The sequence below is a fragment of the Protomyctophum bolini genome (genome assembly GCF_963924005.1).
Source record: "Protomyctophum bolini genome assembly, chromosome: 21".
NCBI classification, from domain to species: domain Eukaryota; kingdom Metazoa; phylum Chordata; class Actinopteri; order Myctophiformes; family Myctophidae; genus Protomyctophum; species Protomyctophum bolini.
In genome coordinates, this window is record NC_137882.1 from 10,001,082 (window position 1) to 10,027,549 (window position 26,468).

Below are 26,468 nucleotides of genomic sequence, written 5' to 3' on the forward strand. Positions count from 1 at the left end.
ACGCGTGCGTGTGTGTTGGGGAGACACACTGTCTGCAAATGTGAGACAATGCCATTTTGGAAGTGAATCTTCACTTTCCATGGGAGCTATCAATGGAAAGAACAGTGCAAATAAAATATATCGCTGTTGTTATCCAGATCTTTTATCCTCACTGGCGTCCTTGGCTCACCTGTACCTCGCTGCGCATATTTTCCTCAGATCAGAAACCAACTCCCGTTGGTCCAACTCCCGTTCCAGCACAATCCATATGAGCCTTCTAAAGGCACACAACAAAACATTATTCAGGCTCTAAGTGAAGACTCTTGTAAACCGTGGTAGTCTCGACTTCTATCTCTGGCGCAGTATGGCCTGGATCAAAATGTTCCATGGTCAATGTAAACGTTGTTATCTCTGTCAAGGGGCAATTTGTTGCAGCGGTAGATTCAATCATCATCAACCATAAACACAAACAATTCACATACGGGACAATAGAATTACACATAAGAGACATGTGCTTGTCAGATGACATCTTCGTCACACAACATTAAGCAACACTCCCACTGAGTGTTAGACTGAAGGGAAATGACAATTTGATTGGCAGCCTCGGCCTGCACCTAGACATATGGTGGCTTCCTGTCAGGAATAACATCCGTAGCTGGCGTATAGAACCCGTCCCTGTGGAAGGCCAGTGGCCATCACTCAGTGAGCATGAGGACAGAGTCAGTGCACACACGCACGGAGGATGGTGGCATGTGTTCCATATAAATGGGCTCAGTCTGAGCATGTCTTCTCAAGTCTGCACAACACTCTGGCTGGCGGTGTCTCTCCAGCTAATGCACGCCATCCTTTTGGCTTGTAGTATGACAAGTTTAAAGCTTTCAAAACCACAAATCCAGCCAAAATGTCTAATTGGCATGCCATGTTGTTGTTATGATCCGAAACGGTTTGGTCGATATTTGAGGACTTGGTTTAGTTTTTTGGATTAGACCAGTCAGATGTGGCACTTTTAATTTTGTTGTATGCATGGTACTATTCTGTTAACGTTAGAAGCAAGCAATCAAGTACAATCAATCAATCATGTCTTGAAGAAAATGGTGGAAAATGTAATCTGGCACAACCGGGGTCTATATGTCGGGTCATGATCCAAGGATTCCAGCAAAAAATGAGTTAGTACGACCTACGGTTGAAGAGTTATAGCCCAAAACATGAAGTGAGCTGAGCTGTTGTAGCGACACCATGAGTCCCATTTGAAAAATGTAGGGTGGCATTTCTTCCTGGGCCTAGTAGGACTGTGCGTGCAAAGTTTCATAGCAATCGGACACTGCGTTCATGATTGATGCATTCCGTTCAAAACCAATTCTCCAAACTTTGGAAGCCAATCTTAGCCGATCGGACAGATACGACTTGATCACATGACTATAGAGATCATGTGTACTGTATATTTTTGTCAATAGAAATGTCAATCAACTAACTTAATTGTTATATTGTGTCCACACACCAGTGATATTTTGTCTACATTGACAAACCTGAAAAAAATTTCATGATTACATAAAATAGTCATGCCTCCCTAATATTTAATATTGCCTTGTGTATGTTCAAAATTCATGTAAGAACAAGTATTATTGGACTGTTTTACAGGATAAAAAGGCTTATTGCTTTAATCCATGTTGGGCGGGAACCCCTTTTGGTGTTTTAAACATTATGTTAGATACGAGCTTGTAGGTCTGCTTTCTTTTTTTAATCGTGAAAATATTTATTTCAGAAAGCTGGAGGATTTAGAAGATGTTTTTAAAATTTCGAGGTCAGGCCTAAATGGGTTAAAAAATATATATATATTATTATTCAGGCTTATTGCTTTAGAATGAAAAGTGTACAAAGACAGAAGCTGAGTGAGAGGAGGAAAGACGCGTCTCCAGCCAGAATGGAAGCGGAGTCGTTGCAACCATATGGTCAGAGCACTATCCATTCACCTACTGGGGTGCTTTGAAGAAGTGTCTTAACCCTAACAAATTGTCTCTAATTTAACAATAAAACGCACTTTGTTATCCACCAGATGGAAATTTATAACCTTTTCACCTACTTGTTATGTTGCATTCTCGCTCTTTTTCTCTTTCTCCCGCATATTTGCAGAAACACCCTCGTATCCATGGAGGTGTAATTACGGCTTCACAGGCGTGGTGTTTGAGATAGATGTACATTTTTACAACCGAAGAGACTCTTCGTCGTCAAATCTGTAGTGTTACATGTCCTAATGAGCCCATGTTTTGGGCAACACATTGATGATATGAAACAGTTGTGACACAAATTAGCGCCTCTTTTTCTAGCCTACAGTCCGAGTCTCTGTCAGTCCTCCTGTGCGAGGGCCTGTCGACGCCTGCCTTGCGTGTTTGTTCATATTAGACTTGCTAATCAGATGCTAATGCTCGCTGAGTGGCTGAGCTGCGAGGTAGTGCAGCAGCAGAATGGTAATCAGTGCCGGCTACAAAGAGGCTGATTATTTAAGTTCCCTTTTCCACAAGCCCAGATTCAAGCATTCAATTATATGGCTAGTTTGGCTACGGCTTTTTTGCCTGGGGACGAGCGTTGCTTGGAGTCAGCTTAATGTAATTTGGAATGGATGCAATATTTTATTTCAGTACACTTTAATGACTTTCCTTAGACATTTACACTGGTTTTCCCATCAGTTGCAGATTTTAGGTTTCTTTGAATCATTTCCTACCCTCGTACACATAAACGACTGAGAATGTATCAACATAGCTGCTACCACCAACAGGAAATGCGTCTATCCTTGTATGGCCATTAAGAGTAGCTTGTTTACATGCTTTTGCGGCTGTTATCTGTTGGCTTGTGCAGCTCAGTCCGTCTGCTGTGTGGCTGGGCTGGACGACACATGGCATTAGGGCCCTCAGAGGGCCAGTAAGGGGATGTCCAGTTATTCACTATGCTGGAACCGTAGTCAGGCTCTGCTGCAGAGACAGATGCAGGGTGAAAGGTCACAGTTTGTGGACTGTAACTGGAGGATAGCTATGTGGAATTTGACTGCGCTGGTTGTGTGCTTGGGGTCTGCTGATGTTTAAGGTTGGGCCACATGAAACAATGCATTGTACTCATGTTCTTTTTTTATTTGTTAGAATATGTGTTTTGTAGAGCCTGACCGATTATACACATTTTACATCTGAAGCGTCACAATTGTTTGGCCACTTTGAATGTTAATAAAATGGTGCACAATATGACACAGGGTGGTTAAGGTTAAGGGTGGTTAAAAGTGCTTTTTTATATATTTTAATATCTCCAATGGGGACTCCTATTTGAAAGAGTGATTCTGTCTTCACTGAAACGTCTGCAAACTCTAGTTGTTGTGCTGTTTGAACTGTATATTTCCATTGCCTCATAGTTTCCTCTTTCTTAGTTGGCCAGACATCATCTCTGTCATGAATCGTACCATTAAGCTGTAGAAAATAACATCATCAAATAAAATAATAATAATTTGTTCAGTAAAAGATAAAATCAATAATTAGATTTTACTTTGAGGATGTAAATGGCAGGATAATTCGTGTGCACATTTTGAACTGAACAAACTGAAAAAATATAGCTCAATTCATATTCATACATCATCTTTCAATATCTGAGTATGCGTTTTTTGGATGATAAGATAATCTAAGTTATGTAATGGAATTTCCTTCAAAGTACACACTAGTTGTTCAGGTGCTTACAAGGTATCCCTTTGTAAATCATTTCTTGTGATAAGCTTTGTTTTTGTTAGAGCTTGCATCATAAACCTGTACTTCCCTGATGTATTCCTTGAAGTGCCCTAGTGTAGACATTGTCTACAACAACATGAATGAATGCAGAAGCCACGTCAATTTGTTTTCTTCGTTACAGCGTTACAGTGACCTTCTAAACTATTCCAAAGCATTCAACTCTTACCAACCTGCTCCTTTTTCCAAGTTTACCCCCAGGGGCATGCTGAAAAATAACAAATTAATCTTTAGGCATGAAGTATCAGGCCATGCCTCAGAAATAATTTGTTGTTTAGTTAGTTATTTGAACAATTTAACAATTAACAAAGTATATTATACATTGTTAATGTGTTTCAATGCTGAGGACCTACGGTATGAAGAGAAAGTCAGAACCACGTCCCATCCATCTAAATTCACACAGTTTAAACCCAAGTTGTACATTTAGCTGAAAATAACACATTTTCTGTTATTTGTGGTTGTTGTACAACAAAGTATAAATTAGGCTTCACTCTTTCTTCCTTCCAAGCTCGCTTCCTTAAGGCTGCCTTTGAAATACATTGTGCTGCGGTTATGTTTTTTCTGTCCGAATCATCCAGGGTGAGGCTCATCTTTCACATATATCAGGTGTCCATTGTGATGGTTAGCAATTTGCTCTGGCAGTCAAGTGTTGCAGCTGCACACAAGGCGCTGGGTCTGCTCTCTGATTTGGCCTGTTAAACCTTTAAGGATGAGGTACAAACGACCAGGCGCCAAAATGTAATTTAATCCCTTCGCCAGTCCAAGTATGTTAACTGTTTCTTTACTCTTTGTCTCTCCCATAGGTATTTCTACACCGTCTCAACCAGTATGCGGCCACCAAAATTGACAAGAACATCACAGAAGAAACGGTTAAGGTGAGCTTCGCATCTCTTATGTAACTATAACTGCATCGCAATTAAGACTTTGGAAAAATGCCTTGGAAAGGATTGAACTGAACACTTTTATTTCTGACACTGCGCACACAAAGCTTGTTTTCATAACATAATCCAATAAAAGGGCCGGAAATTACAGTGGAAACTAAATAAAGCAGGCCCTTGTTTAGGGGGCGCTTTCAACCCAGAATAGCTAAATTCTGAATGAAGAAAAAAAAATGTGGGTGATCCAGGAAGCAGCTGTAAATATAATCTATTTATAAATGATTCCGGCTGGAGGAGTAGAGGACAATAAAGGATGGTTTCTCATGGAGGGAGTTTCGGAGACTGTCTCACCCGCCTTGCTTACTGTCAAAGGTAAACACACGTTTGCTGGTTATTTACTGCACGTCCCGTGTTTTGGAATACGTCTACCCATCCCACGTTTTGTTTGAGAGTACGTGCAGGGAAGGTTTTTGGAGAACAAGTATCGTACAAGGGTCACAGGCTGTATAAGCTTTGGTGACACTAAACTGTCACTTCTCATCCAACAGATGATGCTTTTATCTGGCTGTACCTGATGCTTTGATATAGTTTAAGAATGAAATCTATAGGAACTTTAGCTTGCCTTCCTTGTTTTCAAGATAGGGGTTTATTTAATTGCCTCCACAGAGCCCCTTTCCCCTTACAGAATCAGTACATTAATTTGTCTTTTAATATGGCCACATAAAATGACATGAAATGAGGACAAAAGTCAAATGCCACATGAAAGCAAAGTTTAACTTCCCAACAACCAATCCTAAATGTGTCTGACTTTCATAATTGCTCTGTTAAAACAGATTCTGCTGTGCATACACATGCGATTTCCCTCTCGTAATGAAGGCATTTCAGAGTCATTGAAGTCTGCACCCAAGACATCAATTTCAAAGAAGTCTCATGTATTATTCTGCAAGAGTATTTTGTGTCTCAGACGGCCCCTCGCTTAACACAACAGACCACGATGAAGAAACCTATACATGACTGTTGGTCTGAGCGTGACCCAGGAATCTTAAGTTCCCGACATGCCAGGAGAAAAATGAATCGCTCGCGCGCACACACACACACACACACACACACACACACACACACACACACACACACACACACACACACACACACACACACACACACACACACACACACACACACACAATTACACACCTTTACTGATTATACGCTTGTCTTCTCCAGGTGTTATTCTCCAACATAGAGGAGATCCTGTCTGTGCACAAGGACTTTCTGTCCATGGTAGAAGAGCTTCTCCACCCTGACCCTCATGCTCACCATGAAGTTGGCCGCTGCTTCCTGCACCTTGTAAGTTATACTAATTCTCCCTGACTGCTTCTGTGCATACAAAACGTATCCCCTCTTTTCACTAATCTCCCGGTGAATCTATTCTCCGTTTGACTCTGACGATTGCTACTGCTCTTACTCTTTGTAAGTATGTTACAACTTTAATTAAGCAAGAGCTCTAATGAGTGGAGAGGGAAAAAAACACTTTGGCACACCTACTGTACAAAACGACAGGTGCGTCTGAGAAGACCAAGGGCCGATCGGTGCAAAAGAAAAGCTTCTGCACAAAATAAAAAGACAGTTACATTTTTGCATATTTTAGCAGGAGCTTTTTTTCTGTGTTTATCAAATGAGTGGGACATTCTTTTCAGAGTTATGTATGTGTGTGTGTTACTACTAAGATGTGCCACATGTTGTCAATTTATCTCTCTGGATTAGCCATGAGCACCGTGAATAGCACGCACATGTGTGATATGCTTGATAGAGCTCTGATGTACTGTAGACTCCCCATCATATATCACATTTCTTTGATGCGGGACCAAATGGAAGACTGGCACTTAATAGGCATTCAAAATGTCATAAATCGAGCTGCACTTCTGCTTGGCTTCAGAATGGTTCCCTGCACTGGGGTTTTAAACCTGTTGCGCTGCAGTGCTCCAACGTAGGGGCATGCAGCTGTTTCTACAGGTGATCTAGTGCTATAGATGGTTTATGATTTTCACCTCACTGTGAAAATGTGATCCGAGTGTAATCTAGCATGTACGGCTTTGTCATGAGCGCGTTTCCATCATGACTGTGGTAGGTAGTAGCTCTTCTCTTTTTTCAGATTTTTCATATTCCATCCTGATTGGTAAGATTGGCTTCCAATAGGAGTGGTCCGTTTTGAACAAAAGGCCTCAAATCATGAACACAGCGTGCAATTGCCGTGAAACTTTGCACGCACATTGCCACAAGAAAGAATGCCACCCTACATTTTTCAAATCTATAAACCTACAGTATGATAACTGGACCGATCGGTGTGAAACTTTGCACGCACATTCCCTAGAGGCCAAGCTAAAAGCTCTGCCCTGCTTTTTTCACATCAGCCTTTTATAGCGCCACCAGGAGGCCGATTTGCAAAAAAAAGAAAAAAATTACTAATACAGATTTTGTCTAAACATCACAGATCACGCACATCTGTACACATTAGCTCTACAGTCATGAGATCAACAGGGATCTGTCTCCAAGGAGCACTTTTTCTAGTCTCTTCTCTTTCACTGACTTACCCTTATGTCCCAATTAACCCCACCCTCTGTCTGTGCCTCTCTTGTTTTCGGACTCCTACACACGACACACACGCGCACACACACACACACACACACACACACACACACTACACACACTACACACACACACACACGCTACACGCAGACACATACTCTCGCCCACTTCCACATTGCTAACTCCAGGGAAATTAGCCCGTTTCCTTCTCTCCAGGGATTGATTGTTGATGCTTCAGGATTTCCAAGAAAGAATTGCACAATCTAATTTGGGTAAGGAAGGCCAAATAGGTGAAGACTAAGCCAATGGAGTCCCTTGGTGGTTCAGGCATGCAAATTGGTTCAGGCTGACTAGAGATTCCACCATAATATACCATGTGAGATACAGTAACAGACATCCACATCGCCAAGAGGATACTGCAGCTGCTCCTTATTCCTAATCTGACGTCTCGGATAATGCAACTTGACATCAAACGAAAACATCCGATCTCCACCTAAACCACGAGTTTTCTGTTCGTGGACACGACCCCATTTTTGGTTTATTATTGTCATTGCCAAATTGTCTCCCCCAAAACCATGCAGTTTGTCTTTTTAGTTGGGCCTTGAGGACAGCTGTGTGGCTGAAGACCATTACTGTCTCTTGTCTGCTTTGTACTGCGACTGATTTAGAGGCCATGTGATGATCTCTCACTGCAGCGTCTCAAAGACAATGGGGCGTGAATGGCATGGGAACTGCTCTGTCATAACGTCATAACGGCTGCACGGCAGATGACAGGATGGGATTCCACGTCCCTCGCCTGCTATATATTGTACTGTATATGTCTTCTTTACTGCGGTCGATCTTTACCCCCCTTTTCTTTCTTTGCTTTTTTTCCTGCTCGGGCCTCTCTTTCTCTCTCTTGTTTTGTTGCTATTTTTGTCTCATTATATGCGCTGTGCCATCATTCTGTTTTCGATCGATCTTCTCTTCATACCCACTTCTCTTCATTTCCTGCTTTCCTCTCACTCTCTTTCTTTTCAGCAGGCTTTCTTAGTTTGTTTTGTCATTCTCCCTCACACCCTACCCTTTTGCCTTTTTGTCGTTCTTTTTTTCTCGGACCCCTGCTCATCCTCATCTCTCTCTCTCTCTCTCTCTCTCTCTCTCTCTCTCTGGGTCTGTGTGTTGCAGAGGAGCCGTTTCCAGATTTATGACGAGTACTGTGGGAACCATGAGAAGGCCCAGAGGCTCCTGCTGGAACTCAATAAAATCAGGACGGTCCGCACATGCATACTGGTGAGAAAACGCTGTAAACATGCTTAATGTACAGCATATGACTCAAACATACAAGACACACACACGCACATGCGCACGCACACACACACACACAAGCGATACACTTACTGTACTGGCAGATATGCATGTACTCAAGTATGCGCACGGGGGGCGTGCACTCACACACGAACATGCACCGTGCACGCGTACAGCTGGACAGTGTAAAAGCTGTGTGCTGTGTGTCCCAGCGAGGCCAGCGGATAGATGAGGTGTTGATTGACCCTGCCCTGTGTATGGGCGGACGCCCACTTCCTGTCCCAGCACTGTCAAGACGCTCACTTCCACAGGGGAGCATCACGCTACTAGAATGAAATAACATAACCTCCCCCGCTCACTCACTCACTCACTCAACTTCCTTTTTTCTTTTGATGCAAGGGACGTCATACAACCCCCCCCAAAAAAGACAAACGTTAAACGTCATGTTATAGTCCCTGTTAAGGCCTTCCCTTCTGCTTTATCATCAATACACCTCAATGTGCCTCACTGTGTAGTGTGTACACAGTCCCTTTCTCTTTCGGTGTACTCTGCACTCGACCTTGCAGGCCTTTCTAGTTTGTAATGCAATGCCGGGTTATGTGCACACATCTGTATTGCAACGCCCAGTCGCTCATGTTTTAAGGCCTCCATAAAACGAGAGTGCTTTGAAACCGAGACCTACAGCATTGAGACCCCTCACACCCACCCAGGAGAAATGTAGTAATTGTCTCCACCAGGCCGAAGGCATGGGGGGAGAGAGTATGTTTTGCACTCCGTCCGTCCGTGTGTCCATCCGTGTGTGTCTGTCCAACCGTTACCAGCTAATCTCAGATGGATGGATGGATGGATGGATGGACATTTTAGCCATACATCACAGAAATCAGTATAGACTATCTCTACAGTCATGTGATAAACATGGACCTGTCCGCTTCCCCATATTCCATCCCCATTGGCTAAGATTGAACAAAATGCCACAAAACATGGACACAGCGTGCGATTTCCGTGACAATAATATTGTCACGGTGCATATTATGCACACACATTCCCACTAGGCAGAGGAAGAAATCTCACTTAAAATAATTCAAATCAGCCTCATGGTGGCGCTATAACAGGCCAATTCACGTTCTTACCTACCAGTGAGACGCCCTGAGGGCGAGAAGCGACTTTATAGATTTTATCCATACACCACACAATTCGGTATATAGTCATGTGTTCAACACAGATCTGTTAGATTTTTCATATATTACTCCTAAAAAATGTCCAAACATCACAAACATCACCCCGAGGGGCACTTTTTCTAGTTCCTTTATATTTTCAAATGCTTGTATTGGTTGAGTTCAGTGAGCTGACATGACACAGTGTCATGAACTGTAAAAGATGAAGTGAGAAACACACACACACAGACACCATGAGAGGAGAGAGAATTTCAGATTGAATGTTCCCGCGTGCCCGTGAACCAAGTGGCCAGTAGGGGGCAAAAATGTTAATTGAATTTGATGTGATGGGACTTTTATGGCCTTGACCTGGTGAAGACCCAGTGGTGCATTGGGGATGCGGATCTCATGTTACCCTCCAACCTGCACTTGGCCTTGGGTGTCATATACCTCGGCTCACGCCCTAATCCCCCACAATGACCAGGGTGGAACCATACGTCACCGTCAGCTGACCTGAGCCTGACCTGGTTCAACTCATATAATCTCAATCTCTGTTGAGGAGAAGGAGGTGAGAATAGATACTGATGGTTTTGAACTCTTAACATTATTACCTCCCTGAGCGGTCGCTTTGATCGACTGAGAACGGGGGTCACCTGTAGGTTCTTGCCAGGTGCTTTCCACTGATCTTATTACTTCCGACAAAGGAGTTGAACGGATACAGTTTTCTCGTCACCCCATTCTCTTTGTCTGTTTGTCTGTGTTCTTGTCTGACAGATAAATCACTTGAATGGATGGGTACATTATTATGAAACTTTGAGGGAATCATCAGTAGGCTTTGCTAATAAAAATAAGAGATTGATAAAATAATGTTAACCTTTGGGTCAAAAAGGTCAAAGGTCAAGTCAATACATTTTAGGTCAACCGTCAAATAATAAAACGTTAAGGTCACAGTTGACAGACGTAGGGGTAGGTCACAAAGGGTACGGTCACGTCTGTCTGTAGGAGAGTGACCAATGACCATCCCCTGCCGTGGCAAAATTCCTATCTTGTCATGCAAAAAGGCAGCAGTGCCGTTTGAGTGGAAGTGGTTGTTGGTCTCCTCCATTTTGGTTCACTATGGAAACTTAACTACAGCCAATGACAGCCACGTGGGATCAGCCACACACATTTATTTGCTATTGGTTGACACTTGACCCCCTTCGTTTATAGAAGGGAAGTTAATGGGAGGCGAATGTTTAATGTTCTCTCCGCTCTAAGTCTTAGAGCACAGTCACATCTGCTGTGTGAACCCTGCCCCCATCAACATGTCTTAGACTAGAGTCTAAGACATGCTGATGCGGCCAGGGTTCACACAGCAGATGCGTTCGTTTAATCCGGATTCTCGATATTTCCTGTCCTCCTCCTTGTCTTTGCCCTTCTCCCTCTCTTCTCCTCATCAGAACTGCATGTTGCTGGGAGGTAGAAAGAACACTGATGTTCCACTGGAAGGTTACCTGGTCGCTCCTATTCAAAGGATATGCAAGTACCCGTTGCTGCTCAGGGTGAGTATGGCCTTGTGCGTTCTAAACACGTAGGACACCACACCCATGTGCCACCTCGGCAGGAGACACGTCTGGCCTTCTCTCCACCCACCGCTGCCTAGTCATTATAGCAAAGGCCACTCAGTCCTGTTCATACCCAACCTCTCCTTCCCTAATGAAACACTGGGCTCATATTCCAACACATCTTCCCCCAGCAGAATCGCATGGTTAGAATAACACGGGGTCTATCATCACCTCTCCTGCTCCGAGCTTAAACACAGTGTACTGCTCTCGCTCACACCCGCACGTTGCCTCGTTGACGGTTGACCCCTCCAGGTTGTAGAAGCGCGAGCGAAATTAAATACGCTATCAAAACGCTTATTCGCGTTGGTGATCTAAGCTGTCCCATCCATCTACTTTGGATCTATTCATTCACACGGCCATAATCTAAACAGCTGGCGGCACGGGCACGCAGATGTAATAACAATAATGAGAGGGCGAGTGGAGGAGTAATCTGATGCTCTGCCATTAGAAGACTTGCAGCTGGAAGTGCCAGGGCCATCATCCTCCTCCCTGTAAAATACCACAGATAGCCATCGGCGGCTGCAGAAACATCCAGAACAATGTAAAATCTGCCCTATACTGTAGTAACTGACATGCTGAAAGCCAGTGTTTAGACTGCAGGCCCAGAGATTGCCATCGCTCTCACTAGACCGTGGCGTGCAGTAGCTGGGCTTTGTACACGGCCAGCTTCTATGTGCTGTAAACTCAGAAACCACTGGGAGATGAGAGGAGGAGATGTCGGAGGAGGGAGGGAGCTCAGACATTCTGTAAAGCTATGACGATCACAAAATGATGCAGAGCTAAAGTTTTCCTGTATTTTGAATTAAAGTCATTTTAATGCATCAATGGTATACAGTATGTGACCTCTTGGTCTTACATGTTTGAATGCGTTTGTGTGTGCAGCCTCTATGGTGCCTCAAATGTTGATATAGTGATATCATCTGATATGTCATCTCGGCCAGTGGTTGTGTGCATTTGACATACACACAGTCCTTTGCTAATTTGCTCTGTCTGTGGACACAATGGAATTGTGGAATCAATCTGAATGTGTCCGTTCTGTATGTGTTCAGGAGTTGCTGAAGAGGACGCCCAAGAAGCACAATGACTTTGTGTTGGTGCAGGAGTCTCTGCAGGTGATGAAGGCCGTGTGCTCCAACATGAACGAAGCCAAGAGACAGATGGAGAAGCTGGAGGTTCTGGAGGAGTGGCAGTCTCACATTGAGGGCTGGGAGGTGAGAAACCCCAACGGGATGCTCCAATTAACACTCTTATCGCCCAGTGTCATTTGGAACCATTAAATCGGTACGCCCAGCGATTTGCAGCTTCAGAGCCAATTTCAAGGTGAAATTGGTTGTGCTAGATATCATAGCATGTAGCCAGGAAAGATAGCCAGGAAAGATATACACTATATAAATCATTGACCGGTTCCACCAGGGGCCTGTACTTGGCCCGCACATTTTTCCCCCATACATCAAATCGTCTATTTTTGTCAATTGTTAACCTTGACATGACATGCCCAGAACAGGGCCGCTAGGGTTTATTAAAGGCTCATTCATAGATTTTCGGTGGTTAGGTGACCACCGAACTACAACATGACGTCACGAGCCGCGGTGAAGAGCAAACCACCGCCACCGCCCCAGCCCTTCTCTGTTTTTACTCACCACCGCTCAACGTTATTTCAGCTCCGGTGGTCAGCTCACCACCGGGAGCGGTGGTCACCTCACCACCGAAAATCCAGACTATGAATGGGGTTAATGGAGTAGATTAGGCAGTTGCCCTTGCTTTCAATGGTGGTATTGGCTATATTAAGCTGACACCTAATTGATTTTAACTGTGAATTCAGTAAACAGTGATGAAGGCTGGATAGCCGAAACGTTTGTCCGCTGAAATAAATGTTTTGAACTGCAGTCTTTGGTGTGTGCGACCCACTAGCGTTATTTATTTGAACTGTAAGTTCTGCAAATCTCCTTCAAGACACATTTGATTCTGCGATCTAAGGATAATTGGTACACAGCGTTTAGTTAAATTCCTAAGCCATCAAAGTGAGCTGATGTGCTATAGTGTCCAGACGGCCTTGCTGTAGGGGTTTTATAGCCCTTGTAACTCACACTGCAGAGCTTCAAGTCGTGACTTATTGAGAGCCACTCAGCCTATAGTGCTAGCAATTGAACAAGAATGCGTACTGGTGTGACTATTCCATCTTGCAGACGCTTTAAGCTTTCTCATGCACTCTGGGAACAATGACTTGTATTCACCATTCTCAAATTCTTTCTGCCTGGATGAGCTTATAGTTAAGGCGGCTCTCGCTTTTTGGTGACTAGTCCAATCATCACCAGGTAGATCACTGCCACGGGGGTTTGAAGTGGTCAGATTATAGTTTTCCCCCCCCTGTGCTCCAGTGCTTCCTTAATAAGGGATCAATAGGCGTAGTTGTGGCAGCAGTGGTAATACAATGGTGGTAATTGTAAGGCAGGGCCCTGGGGATGCTTATGTAATTGACCTGGCGTCATGCAGAGTGAGCCTGGAGGCTTCCTTGACCCATGCACACACAAGAGAGGCTGGTGATTAACACTGGTTACTACGAAAATGGATTCATACTGTAACTCTTAAGAAAAACCTCACAAAAACGGCTTTTGATTAAAAAGCATTTGCTGCTGCGTTTAAATCTGTGCTTTGTTGCCCTCAGACATGGATTTGATAAGGAATGGAGCATGTTAAGACTTTCGTGTGTGTGTGTGTGTGTGTGTGTGTGTGTGTGTGTGTGTGTGTGTGTGTGAGTGAGATAATAGGGTGCATTTTGCATCCCAAAAAAGAATGGACCCATCTGTCGACCTTTCTGGGGGTCCCATGAACTCACTACCGTACTCAGCACTGTACTGTAATTTGGTGCTATTTAATTTACTTTATGTTAGCATAACTCTTTAGAAGATTTAGAATTGTGTTTATTTCTTTCACATATATTTTATACATGAATATAACCATGATATATTCATGTATTCTGTTGTCTGCGGCACGCGCGCGGCACACGCAGACCTCAGAGAGCATGTTTTTGTACTGCAAGTGGCACATTTTCGAAGGCTCCCTGCCAGAGTTTTTGGTCCACCAAATAACCAATAACCACTTCAACCCTATCTGTGTTGACTGACGTTACCCAGGGGACTATACTTGGCCTTCTTCTTCTACAAGCTCACAATGAGTCACGTTGTCGATGCATTGTGAACTTGTCCATCTGCTATTTTTGTCAAATGTTTATTATGACGTGCCCAGTATGGGAAGACTACGGTTCATGTGGTTAAGAATCAAACCACAGAATCAAGAAAGTCTATGAAAAATATATCTGGAATATCTTTAATAAAATTCATTGCCCCCCCAAGAAGTTACTTCATCTCACCGAGGGCTTTTATGAACGCAGACAGGATATTGGAATTGAAAACCTTCCAAAACGTTACACCCGTTTACTAGGCGAGAGAATCTGAATGTTTCTGTTTGTGGCCAATACTTGGTTCTCTCTGAGGTATTGAACCATCGAAATGAACTGGTGTCAACTAAAATGTATCCAAATAAATGAATTAAAGATTACAAAAAAGCTACCCAAATTACTTTTCACTCAGAATATTCGATTATACGTCCGTCCGTCCGTCTGTCAGTCTGTCCCATGGCTAATCTTGCAGACCACTGGACTGCTACATTTTTCTTGTGCACTCTGCCAGTAGGCCACGTAAATAAATACACAAATATGTTTCACATAAGGTGATTTTTCTTTGTGTGAATATTCAATTCAATTCAATCTCAAATCCACAACGCTCCATATCAATATCAATATTAGATCGTCAACATGAGAGACCCCCAGGGAAGCCATACTGTTATTGGACCCCATCGTGTTCAGTGTATGTACTGTATAGCACACTCATGTCTGACGAAAGAATGTCACGATTGATAAGAACAAACAGAGACAAGTAGTTGCGTTGAGGTGTGCTGGACCAAAGGAGATTCGAAAAACTCTGAACACAAACACAAAGTGACGTTTCGAGCCAATTCTTTTCTTCACACTAAATGTACACTAGAGCTGCCATTTTAAATACATTTCAATTTTCATTTGTTCTGGTCATGTGATCGACACCTGAGCTTTGCGGCTACCGTATAGATAAAAATACCTTTTATTAGTGCATATACTAATCAACACATACATTCAGAACCATTGAACATGAGACACACACACACGCACACGCGCACACACACACACACACACACACACACACACACACACACACACACACACAAACACACACACACACACACACACACACACACACACACACACACACATATTCCAAGAGGGCTAAGAATAGTGTGATGTATTACAATCTGCATTTGGGTGCGGTGCCTTGACATTTTGCTCAGCACTGTCTTGGCCTATAGCAGCTCTCTGCGGTTTCCTCCAGCACTTTTTTATTAATTATAAACATTAGCTCATTCTGGCGTGGGACACATTCACTGCCTGCCTGCCAGGTTCTGCATCTCTCACTGGGGATGAAACTAAAGAGAAAAAAAAGGAAAAATAGGAGGATGGATGTCGGTGTCTTGTGTTTCTGTGTGGGTGTTTGAGGAATGGACCCTGGGATCACGAAGGAGTGTTTGAGAGAGAGCCTCTGTTTTTTACATTCTCCTTCCTCTGCCTGGGCTGATTGCTTGTTAGCACTGACCCTCTGCACAGCTGTGTGCCCTCGAGGTGCCGTGGCAGGTTTTCCAACAGGGTGATGGCTGTCGTCGTCCCCATGGTGACAGCTGCCAAGCGCTCGCCACACCACAGCAACAATTGCCAGTTTGTGGTTTGCATTTCATGTGCCTGCGTTGTGTCACTCTGTACCAAATAAATAATGTTGGAAAAACACTCAAACACTGAGGCTGACATGCTGTTCCTGTTCTTTAGTCTCTAGTCTAGAACTAAAGAACCAGAACTCTAGTTGATATTCTCCAAGTCTGCTTGGGTTGAGGAGGAGCTTTGCTTGAATTGGCTAGCCAAAGTTCCCTTTGGCTTGTGGAGTTGTTATCTCTCCAGCTAATTGACAAATGCCTCTTAAGGGTTCAGAGTACATCTGTCTTTTACACCATAAAAGTCAAGATATGGTGCGGTGCCCACCCTTCCTCTGATTCTATTATGTCTGGCAGCCCTTTTACAGGTAACATCATATAAGTCATTGCCTCAGAATGACTGCTTTATTGCAGAGGCATATGATGAAAATGTATTGACCTATATATATTTACTTTATATGCAGTATGTGTGTGTGTCAGGCTTCAGGCTGACCTCTGTGGAGCTTTATCCTGAACCAAGGCTGTGAAAGAAACTGGAGTTGAAGAGTCGGAAAAGCGATGGGAAGGGCGGTATAAGGGTAAGGTGGAGAGAACCGAAAAGGAGAGCGCTGTGAAGTTTAGTGTTTCATTAAAAGCGGACAGGCCTCCGCCCCAAATATAGGTGTAAGCGGTCATGAGGTTCTGTTAAAAGCCCATGCAACTCATAAAGAGGAAGCGTCTGTTCCCCCGTAGAGGAAGTGCAGGTCTTTTAGTCTGGCCCAATGGGGACTCTGCTGCCGGCCTCTGGAAGTGACCGAGGCAACCCGGCCCGGCCATGTTTCTGGTGTGCACACATTCACTGGCTGCAATTACATTAACATCTGGACCAGGGCTGCATGGGGGACTAAAGCAGACCAGAGAGAGAGGGAGAGAGAGAGAGAGAGGGGGTGGGCAAAAAAAGGAGTGGAGGAATCATCTCGAGGGAGGTGGAGAGTTTGAAAGATAGAAGGGCGGAGGAGGAAGGGGGAAAAAAGAGCTGATGTGGCATCAACAGAGGAAGGGAGGTGGAAGAGAGCAACGAGGGTGAAGAAAGGGAGAAGGAAAAAGCGAGCAAGGTTTTGGCCTGCCGGTGTCTCCAGCAGGAGGAAATGCTTAGCACATTTTCCTGCTCAGTGCGCATGGGGGGGTTATTTTTAGCCTTGACCGGGGCCCATCAAACATGCCGCATGCGTTTTACCAAAAGCTAAAAGGTAAAGGCTGTGCAGTTTATCACCTGCGGCGGGAGAACTTTACCAATGTGCCGGCCAGACACAGAGCCACAATGCAACACGGCTTCAACTGCACGGGATGTTATTCTATAGAAGCTAGAAATGGCCATGTCTTTTAAAAGTCCCTGAGCAATCTTCTGAGAGGAAGTACTAAGTAGGGTGTGTTTTCACAGACCCCAAGGAGAGGGAGCAGGAAAGGCAGGGCTTGGGAACCCCCCCCACCCCCCTAACACACACACACACACACACACACACACACACACACACACACACACGACTGGTGTAGTGTAGATGCATTTTCACCATGATGTAATCATGATGAACTCAAGATCTGAGTTCTAAAGACGCTTCAGTCTCTGAGCATCTTTTGCACAGATATTAGTATTCCAAAAGGTTCCCAAAACCCGACTGATCAGTAGGGGTGACTGTGCCTTTGCTACCGCCACTATAGGCTTTATTCTTTTAATCACATTTGAGTGATTCTATCTGATTGATGTATGTGACACAAGTGACGTTGTTGTTGCACGTTGTTGCATATCTTCTTGTTGTTGTTTGTCTTACTCTGTACAGCACTTTGGACAATTGCGATTGTTGTTGAGTGTGCAGATTTGAACTGATTAATTGATTGATTTTTATAAGGAACTGTTTTTTGCCCAAATAAGTGTGGATGTTCTTTTTTGACATCAACCAGGTCAACGAAATGTCAATACTTTGGCCACATGCATTCCTGTCTGTCTGTCTGTCCTCATCTATTACGGTACGGTACGGTACGGTACGGTACGGTACGGTACTGTAGCAATGTGCTACAGTAGCATACTGTGCTGTATGTTCATCTGTGCGTTTGTCTTCCTGTCTAAATGCAGGGTTCCAACATCACAGACACGTGCACGGAAATGCTGACGCAGGGTGTCCTGCTGAAAATCTCTGCTGGAAACATACAGGAGAGGGTCTTCTTCCTGTTCGACAACCTCCTGGTCTACTGCAAGAAGAAAAACAGGTGTCTTTGCACTTTTACACAAACTGACTACTGTTAACTGTTCTTTTGAGGGAGGGAAGGTGGAGTGGACGGAGGCAGCCAGGACTAAGACCAGATTCTGTAAATGCCTTCTAAATTCTAATGTTTTCTATGTTCGTGGTTCTCAAACATTTTCAAGTCAAGGACCCCCAAAATGATATGTAATATTGGCCACCGACCCGCATCTCAAAATATTTAGTTCCAGGGACCTCCAGAAGTAAAGATTGAGTTTAAAACATTCACTGTGAAAGAATATTCAAAGATAGATTTGCACATTTTCACGGTTTTTCAAAAAACCTACAACTCGTAGCTGAGCTTGTAGACTTGCTATTTTTCAACAGCTAAAGTTTAAAATAATGGTTATAATGGTTTAAAGCTAAGGTGACACAGATGAGTCTTAATGGATTAAACACACAGGAGAGAGTGTATTTGTCTTGGGGACTGAATAGAATGGTTTGGTCCATCCTCCCAGTGAACTGCAGACTTGTGCACAGCCATTACATTACTGTCTCCATAAATAATGTAATGCTCCATTTCGATTACGTTTTTTAAACCCTCTAGTCTAGCCTTAGTGAGATGGACTTGAGTTACAACTGCACTTGGACTGCTTTCTTCCATCTACACCAAATCTCTACAGCGAACGTAGCCAGTCTACAAGCCCAAAATGCATCGCAATGCTTGTAGATTTGCTATTTTTGGTGAATGCCAGAATTTACATACTGGGGTTCAAGTGGGAAGGGTGAGTGTTGCTCTGGTGGAGGTATTAGTTCAATTTAAAGGACAACTTTTTTCATTTGCTGCTTTCTTTCGTTTTAGGGATTTTACCTGTTTTTGAAAAAAAAAACGAAAGAAAGCAGCAAATGAAAAAGATTAACACTCATCTTTTACTTTCTCTAATAACAACCTAAAACATGATGAACCTTGGTTGAAAAAAAAGAAAGTTGTCCTTTAAACAGAAATGAGGATTAAAAGGAGAGTGCATTTTGACACACTCAGAGCTGATTTAGCACTATGTGGTTATTTTAGGTGGCGATCGAAACCACTTTCTGAAACACATGTAGCTTGTCTTTACATTACACTTACCATCAGCCTAATGGGATTCTATAATTGACCAAATGACATGACATTGGAATTGGATAAAAGCACAGTCAAGGAACACTGACCTACGACCATTTTATCCAAATAAGGTGATCTTTTTAAACTGGAAAATAAACTATGCTACGTAGATACTATGCTGTCTGTGCCACAGTTTTTTGCAGAAAGCACTTAAGCAGCATGCTGCGTTCTGTGTACTGTATGTCTGTCTGCTCTTGCTCACCCACCACTACTATCCCACTGCCAGCCGATAGGCTCTGATTTTATCTGCTGGATGCATGGGGAACGTACTGTAGTGTGTCCTCTCTCTTTGAAGGGAGGACACAGAACAGTAAAATTATGTCCCGGAGATGGAGGTGGGAGGTGGGAGGCCATAAATATTATATACTGTAGATATTCCACTGTTACGCTCTTAGCTTACGCATGTTTCACGATAACTACTTTGTATGTGATGTATTGTCATGCTTTTGTTTTTTGCTTATTGTAAATCGCTCTGGATTAAGAGCGTCTGCTAAATGCCTAAATTGTGAATAAATATGTATCCATTCAATGCCTCAAATCAAACAAAAGTATTGCCATGGCATTTTAATTCTTTATTTAGGGACATCACAATCATATTATAGGCCTACAACCATTTTTCAAATAGTGTTTTTGTCCACAGGAACAAAAGAAAATAAAACATTTAAAAATAATAATAAAGCATATGGGAGAGATGGATGATGTGTACAGAAAATACAATACAATATAATACTCATGGGGAGACATAAGGGAGTGTTTGAAACTGTGAGCAGTACTTAAAATAAAAACAACAGTCCTTGCCGCTACAAAATCTGGTCGCAAAGGAATAATATATTCCACCCAATTAGACCAAAACTTTATACATTTCTCCTCCTGCAGTCTGAGAGAGAAAGTGATCTGTTCCATATTATAAATATAATTTACTATATCTATCCATTCTTTTATGGTTGGGGCCTCAGGAAGCAACCAGTGTCGTGGAAATACTTTTCTACATGCGGATATCAGAATACCGAATAGGTTATTCATCAGATCTTCCCCTCTGGAAATTTGCATGTCCCAAAAATAATGTAGTAATCTCTAAGGGCAAATGCCGTGGCATTTTAATCAGATATTATGCATTCTGTTTGAATGTGTGAGTTTGCTCTTATCATTGCATTTAGTAGTATCCTGTCACGTAACCTGCTCGGAAAATAGCTGAATTCTAATCACGGTGAGAGCGAAGGGAAAAACTTTGTGGGATACGTTGTTAAAAGTTGTGGTTCTGTGTGTCCTTGTGAATGCAGGCGCTTAAAAAACAGCAAGGCTGCAACCGAGGGCCCCCGTTACCTGTTCAGAGGCAGAATCAACACAGAGGTGATGGAGGTAGAGAACATGGACGATGGCACAGGTGGGTGATATTTTTGGAGCAAATAGTTTAAATGGTAAAACCATTTCTTGGTTGGATTTTTTTTTTTAAACCAAATTACATATACTAGTCCTTACCCGTTGTGAGATATTGTCGTCGTCTCCCCCCCCCCCCCCCCCATAAATATATTTAATTGCCGTTCATTAAGAAAAATACTTGCCGCGGGGGTACTGCGCCCTGGGTGCGTTTTCTCATTTCTAATTCACTAATAAATTCATTATTAATTTATAATTTGTTAAATTGGAAAAGGGGATTCGTTAAGACCTCCATATCATTATGGTCAATGCCTGTGTGAAAAGTGGGAGTGATTGGTGCAGGCGGTGAGGAGATACGGCGGTGTTTCTGACACACATTCAGACATTGAGTTAATTATAGTATGATGATAGAGCTTTCTCTCTACTTTCCTCTCTGTCAAATGACTGCTGCATGGTTGTTGACACATGCATACTTTATACCTTTATAACAACCTACGGAGAAACATGACCTACGTACCTAACTGTACAAAGCTATTTTCCCTTTAGATACTTAACAGTGGTGGAGTTGCTCGGGACACCACTGCCTGGCACTTGGTGGACTGTAGCTGCTGTTGTGTGTCTTGGCCTCACATAGCCAATGATTATCCTTTATATTTGTAGAAGCCATCATTTCCTCCCGGGTCGGCTGAGATGGGAAGTAATATCGGGTGTTTCTCGGCGAGAGATGGATGGGTTTGGGTCAGAGAGAGCGGATAAACACGGCATGCGGCGGTGAAGCAACTCGTGGGTGTTCCGCATCACAGACGGGAGATCTCAATCTGGAACACTGGGCGACAGGAGTGTTTTAGCTCCAATTACAGCATAATGAAAGCACTAGGTCCTTTTTTTGTATTTATTTTTTCCCCCCTTATTTCCTTGGCACACCGTCAGCGTCTTGAGGTTGAAACTGTGCTCCTGCAATGGGCAGGAGGCACACGTCGAATCACGGGCAAAGGACACAACGCTGTACTTATAATTTGAACTGATTGCAATTGATGATTTTAATGGTGGAGTTTATTTGCTTTTTTTGGTGACCTCGGAAACCGCAGAGGTCGAGCGGGCCCGGCCAGGGAAGCGTTTTGGATGGAAATAATGAGCACACACACACACACACACACACACACACAGCGAGGCCATATGCGTACCTCCTCACCTTTGGTCGTTTATTTTCATTTGTTTTGACATTCGTAACATTTCTGTTTTAAGTGTAGGATCAATAGCACCTTTTGGGCGTTTGGGTGCTGTTCAGAGGGCCCTAGACGTAAATAATGCTGATGGATGCTCTTCTTCTCTCCATTTGTGTCCAGTCATTTATCTCGTTACAGGAGAGGAGTGATAATCGATGTTTCACTCGAATGGAGAAGGCTCCAGAGGCAGAATTACAGCTTTGTTTGGCTCCTATCACTAGAGTGAGAGTCAATCTATAGGGCATGAATGTGTGCACCTCTATGGAGCACATCACTCAGAGTAATGTGTTATGTTCACTATTAAAGCTTTGTGGGCGCTTTGTGTATGAGACAATCTGTACACAGTAAAATCCTGAGTTTTACCTCTCTGAATTCAATGAACACTTAACATTTTACATAGAAACAACATTTCATTGTTGTCCATGAACTCTTGTCTGTTCTGCCTGTCTGATCTATTGTGTGTGCCATCCATTTAGTTTTGCTTGTCACAGTAATGACTGTCTTCTCTGAACCAACTCATTGGGGTCCTGCCTCTTGTTTCATGTGGCAATGCTAATTGTCCCCTCAGCTCAAGTCTATTTACAATGTCCTCATTCAGTGCAACCTCACATTGATGGCCCGATGGCTCAAACAGCTAAAAAATGACACCAAACTGGGATGAGTCAAAAGTGTGGATTTGCATTCTGCATTGGTCCACCCCTCGTGACGAAGAGGTCTTTTAGGACACAAGCGGAGCCCCTTTCTCAAGATTGTTGTTTGTGCTCTTCCTCTTGTCCTGCAGCTGACTACCACAGCAGTGGAAACATTGTGAACAACGGCTGGAAGATCCACAACACGGCCAAGAACAAGTGGTTCGTCTGCATGGCTAAGACCCCGGAGGAGAAACAGGAATGGCTAGAGGCCATCTTGAAAGAGAGAGAGAGGAGGAAAAGTAAGGAGTTAATTTGGGTTTAAGGTTTGCGTTTAACTTCTGTTCACGTTTTCGTTGTGATTTTCATATTCCAAATTCAAAACTTCGCAATGTTTGAAAGTTTAACTTTTAAGTAACATTTGCATAATCCTGTACACAAAAGCTGGCAGAAAAAGGCTTGCTCGTCACATAAATAATGAAGGAACACTCCCTAGACAGTGACTAATGAAAATATAATTATTTTTTATTTCTCATAATAATGTTCTCTACGCTCTATGCTCTATGCCCAGTTTGCATAGCACATAATCTTGCACACACATTTTTGAGGTGACTAATTATCCCAAGGAAGGGAAAACTGTCTTTTGCCCTTGGTATAGCCGCAGAACAACCTCCATGATTGATTCACCCTACTTAAACCTATTAGAACTTATTGTTACGTGAACTGGCGCTGCTAATTAGCCTGTGAGAATAGCCTGTGAGAATAGCCTTCTCCACTTTGTAATTGATGTCACATCCAGACAAGGAGCTGAGTTTAAAGATTAAACTGCGGGATGCTGGGAGCTTTTCTGATTTCTCTCTCTCTGTCCGGTTCTCTCTCTCTCTCTCTCTCTCTCTCTCTCTCTCTGTAGCTCTGAGGCTGGGTATGGAGCAGGATACGTGGGTCATGGTGTCGGAGAAGGGAGAGAAACTCTACCAGCTCATGACCAAGAAGGGACACCTCCTCAAGGACAGGAAACGCAAGCTCACCACCTTTCCCAAGTGCTTCCTGGGAAGGTAGGCCACATCATGCCCTCAACCTTGGCACTCACGCCTTGGCCAGTGTGAAAGCGTTCCGACATAGCCATTCTCAGCACCATGAGTCATTGTTGCTGTGAATGTCCAGCTACATGACTGTGCCTCTCTAGTCTTAAGTAGCCAGCCGATCAGAGATCTAAACTCAATGTAGTGGGTAATCTGTGGAAACAATTTAGAATAAAAATTAATGCATAATAATAAGAAAAATAACTGCATTAAACAACCAGTACAGGCTTAAAGCCAGTCGCTGATTTCCAAAGCAATATGCAACCATTTTCTTTGCTGTTCCAAGCAACTTGAATTTAGATGTCACCACTCGCCAGACGCATTGGTAGGTGGAGATCTCTGGTGTCCTGGCCCCTTGAGACTAAAATGGTAAATGGTGCATTTATATAGCGCCTTTATCCAAGGCGCTTTACATAGTGACAGACTAGTGCCTGCATGTGTTCTTAATGGTTGAGGTGAGCTGGAATATGAGGATGGACTGTATTCCTTTTTGTGTAGGCGTACATTCTAAGTATTCCCTATTGGGTGATGCACAGCATTTGTGGCCACATATTACATTCCAGCAGAGTAAATGGCAGCATATACTGTACATACCTAATACCTTCAGACCGAGCTGAATACCCGGCATTTTGGTGCTAAACTCGGGCTGCATTCCTTCGTCCATTCTTTCATTCCTAAACAAGCGAGGCATTCTAAAGAGAGCCTAGGGGGAAGGAGGACACATTAAAGATCCACTGTTGTGTATCTGCTCTGAAGTCGTGGGGAAATCAACTCCATGCGGATATCGCCGTTAATCTTATTTAACCCATTAAGACCTGAGGCTGATTCTACAAATGTCGGTTTTCTGAAAAACATATGGTGTTATATCAATGGTTCTCAAACTTCGGCCGCCATCTCCCATGTCAAAACATTTTGTTCCAGGGACCCCCGGCAAAAAATGTAGTTAAAATATTCACTTTAAACATGTATATATACAGCATATTCAAAGATTTTCACAAATAAAAAGTCACACCCGTGTGAAGTGAGGGGCGCTAATTTATTAAAGTCTAACTCATGTTGCTATGATTAGGTGTTAGGGACAAAACAAACTAATTTATCTTCATTGTCAATGGCGTTTTTAAAACAACTACACACAAATATTAAACCTGTAAATACAAAAAGCAGATCTACAAGCTCGCTGCATGCACGGCATGAAGTGACGCGCTGTGCGCTTGTATATGTGTATTTGTGCTGTATATATGAATAGCCAACCAACGTGCTATATATGCATACTGGTATATACAGTATATGCTGATATGTAGCTAAAATCTAAAGTCACACAGACGCTTCGCCAACCGGTTTTAATGGGTTAAGGATTATCTGGCATGGTGTCTTGGGAGGGAGCGGCTCATTGAAGGCCGATCATAAATCACAGGGAGAAGTCCTTCTGTTGCCTCGCTGACCGCGCTACTCTTTCTCCCTCACCGTGTTAGATTAGAATAAGCCCTCCTCAGTGGAATCCACCGTAGAGAGGTCATTACGCTGGCTGGAGGGCAGCTGTGTGTGTGTGTGTGTGTGTGTGTGTGTGTGTGTGTGTGAATGCCTCCATCTATCTGTCAGCCACACTGGCACTGTGGCACATACTGTACCTTACAGGGCTTTACACTGTCCAGTGTGCGTGTGTGCGTACACGTGCAACTGCGCATGCGTGCATGGGTTTGATGGAGGTGGATAGGGCAGGATTGGATAGGAGACAGTACTTTATGTGTGTGATGTGGTAGACCTTGTGACAATGGTGATGAATTAATGGTGATTTCCCACCATTTTGTACTAGTCCCTGTCTCTGTGGATCCCTACAAGTTGTTCTGGGGAGGGTGTGGACATAACCACATGTCTGCTCTGTTACGCTTCTTTTGACCCGACGGTGAGGACTTTCACAGGGACAATGTAATGCGTGTGGAAAGATCACGGTATTCCTCCCAGTTCTGCTCCCTGCTGAACAGGTGCCCTCGACCAACATGCAGGAATGGCAAAGTGCAGCGACGGAGACCGGCCTCCCCAAACGGCGCCCGGCCAGGCTGGAGGCACCGTTGAGGATTCAGACCCCCAGTCTCCGGTGCTGTGGTGGATCTCCCTTCCTTCAATGGATGTCTGTGTCCTAATCTGTTTTCTTTATGATCAGTACTTTATTTGGATATTTTACAAATACAGAAAACAGAAAAAACTAACACAAGCAACAACAACAACAAAATATGTATGCATGGACATTATGTATGAACACAGAAAGATAATATAAAACAAGGAAGATAAACAAATACAAATAAATCAAATTAAAAGTTTAAATTAGTTTACACAACCAAACACGCAGCATCATCAACCGTATCATATGTTATATCATTATATATTATTATTATTATTATTATTATTATTAAAGGGCATTGCCTGACCATGGATCACATCAAGGACCTGCAACATGACTGAGGAACACATTCCACTTCGAATCATATTTATCCAACTGATTATTCATCTTAAAGGATAACCTCTCCAAAGCAGCCACAATACCAAGCTGAGTGAACCATACATGTGCTGGAGGCAAAACCTCAGACTTCCATTCCTTAACAATGATTTTCCTGCCCACCATTAATGCTGTATGAATCCAGTCAGTTAGAGGTTCGGGGAGGTGTTTTAATGGCGATGGATCACCCAGAATAAAGAGAGCAGGTGTGTAAGGAATATCCTGGTTTGTGATTTGCACACCAT

The 26,468-nt window shown here is 43.3% G+C and overlaps 1 protein-coding gene across 1 annotated transcript in view; it reads left to right on the top strand.

Annotated features, from left to right (window-relative positions):
- prex2 (phosphatidylinositol-3,4,5-trisphosphate-dependent Rac exchange factor 2) overlaps positions 1-26,468 on the top strand; it is a 137,206-nt gene that overhangs the window by 20,011 nt on the left and 90,727 nt on the right. Inside the window, exons 2-10 of the mRNA XM_080794189.1 lie at positions 4,541-4,612; positions 5,840-5,962; positions 8,369-8,473; positions 11,082-11,183; positions 12,296-12,457; positions 18,148-18,281; positions 20,696-20,799; positions 22,800-22,949; positions 23,558-23,702. Coding sequence (XP_080650315.1) covers positions 4,541-4,612; positions 5,840-5,962; positions 8,369-8,473; positions 11,082-11,183; positions 12,296-12,457; positions 18,148-18,281; positions 20,696-20,799; positions 22,800-22,949; positions 23,558-23,702 — 1,097 coding nt within the window. The remainder of the gene's footprint in view (positions 1-4,540; positions 4,613-5,839; positions 5,963-8,368; positions 8,474-11,081; positions 11,184-12,295; positions 12,458-18,147; positions 18,282-20,695; positions 20,800-22,799; positions 22,950-23,557; positions 23,703-26,468) is intronic.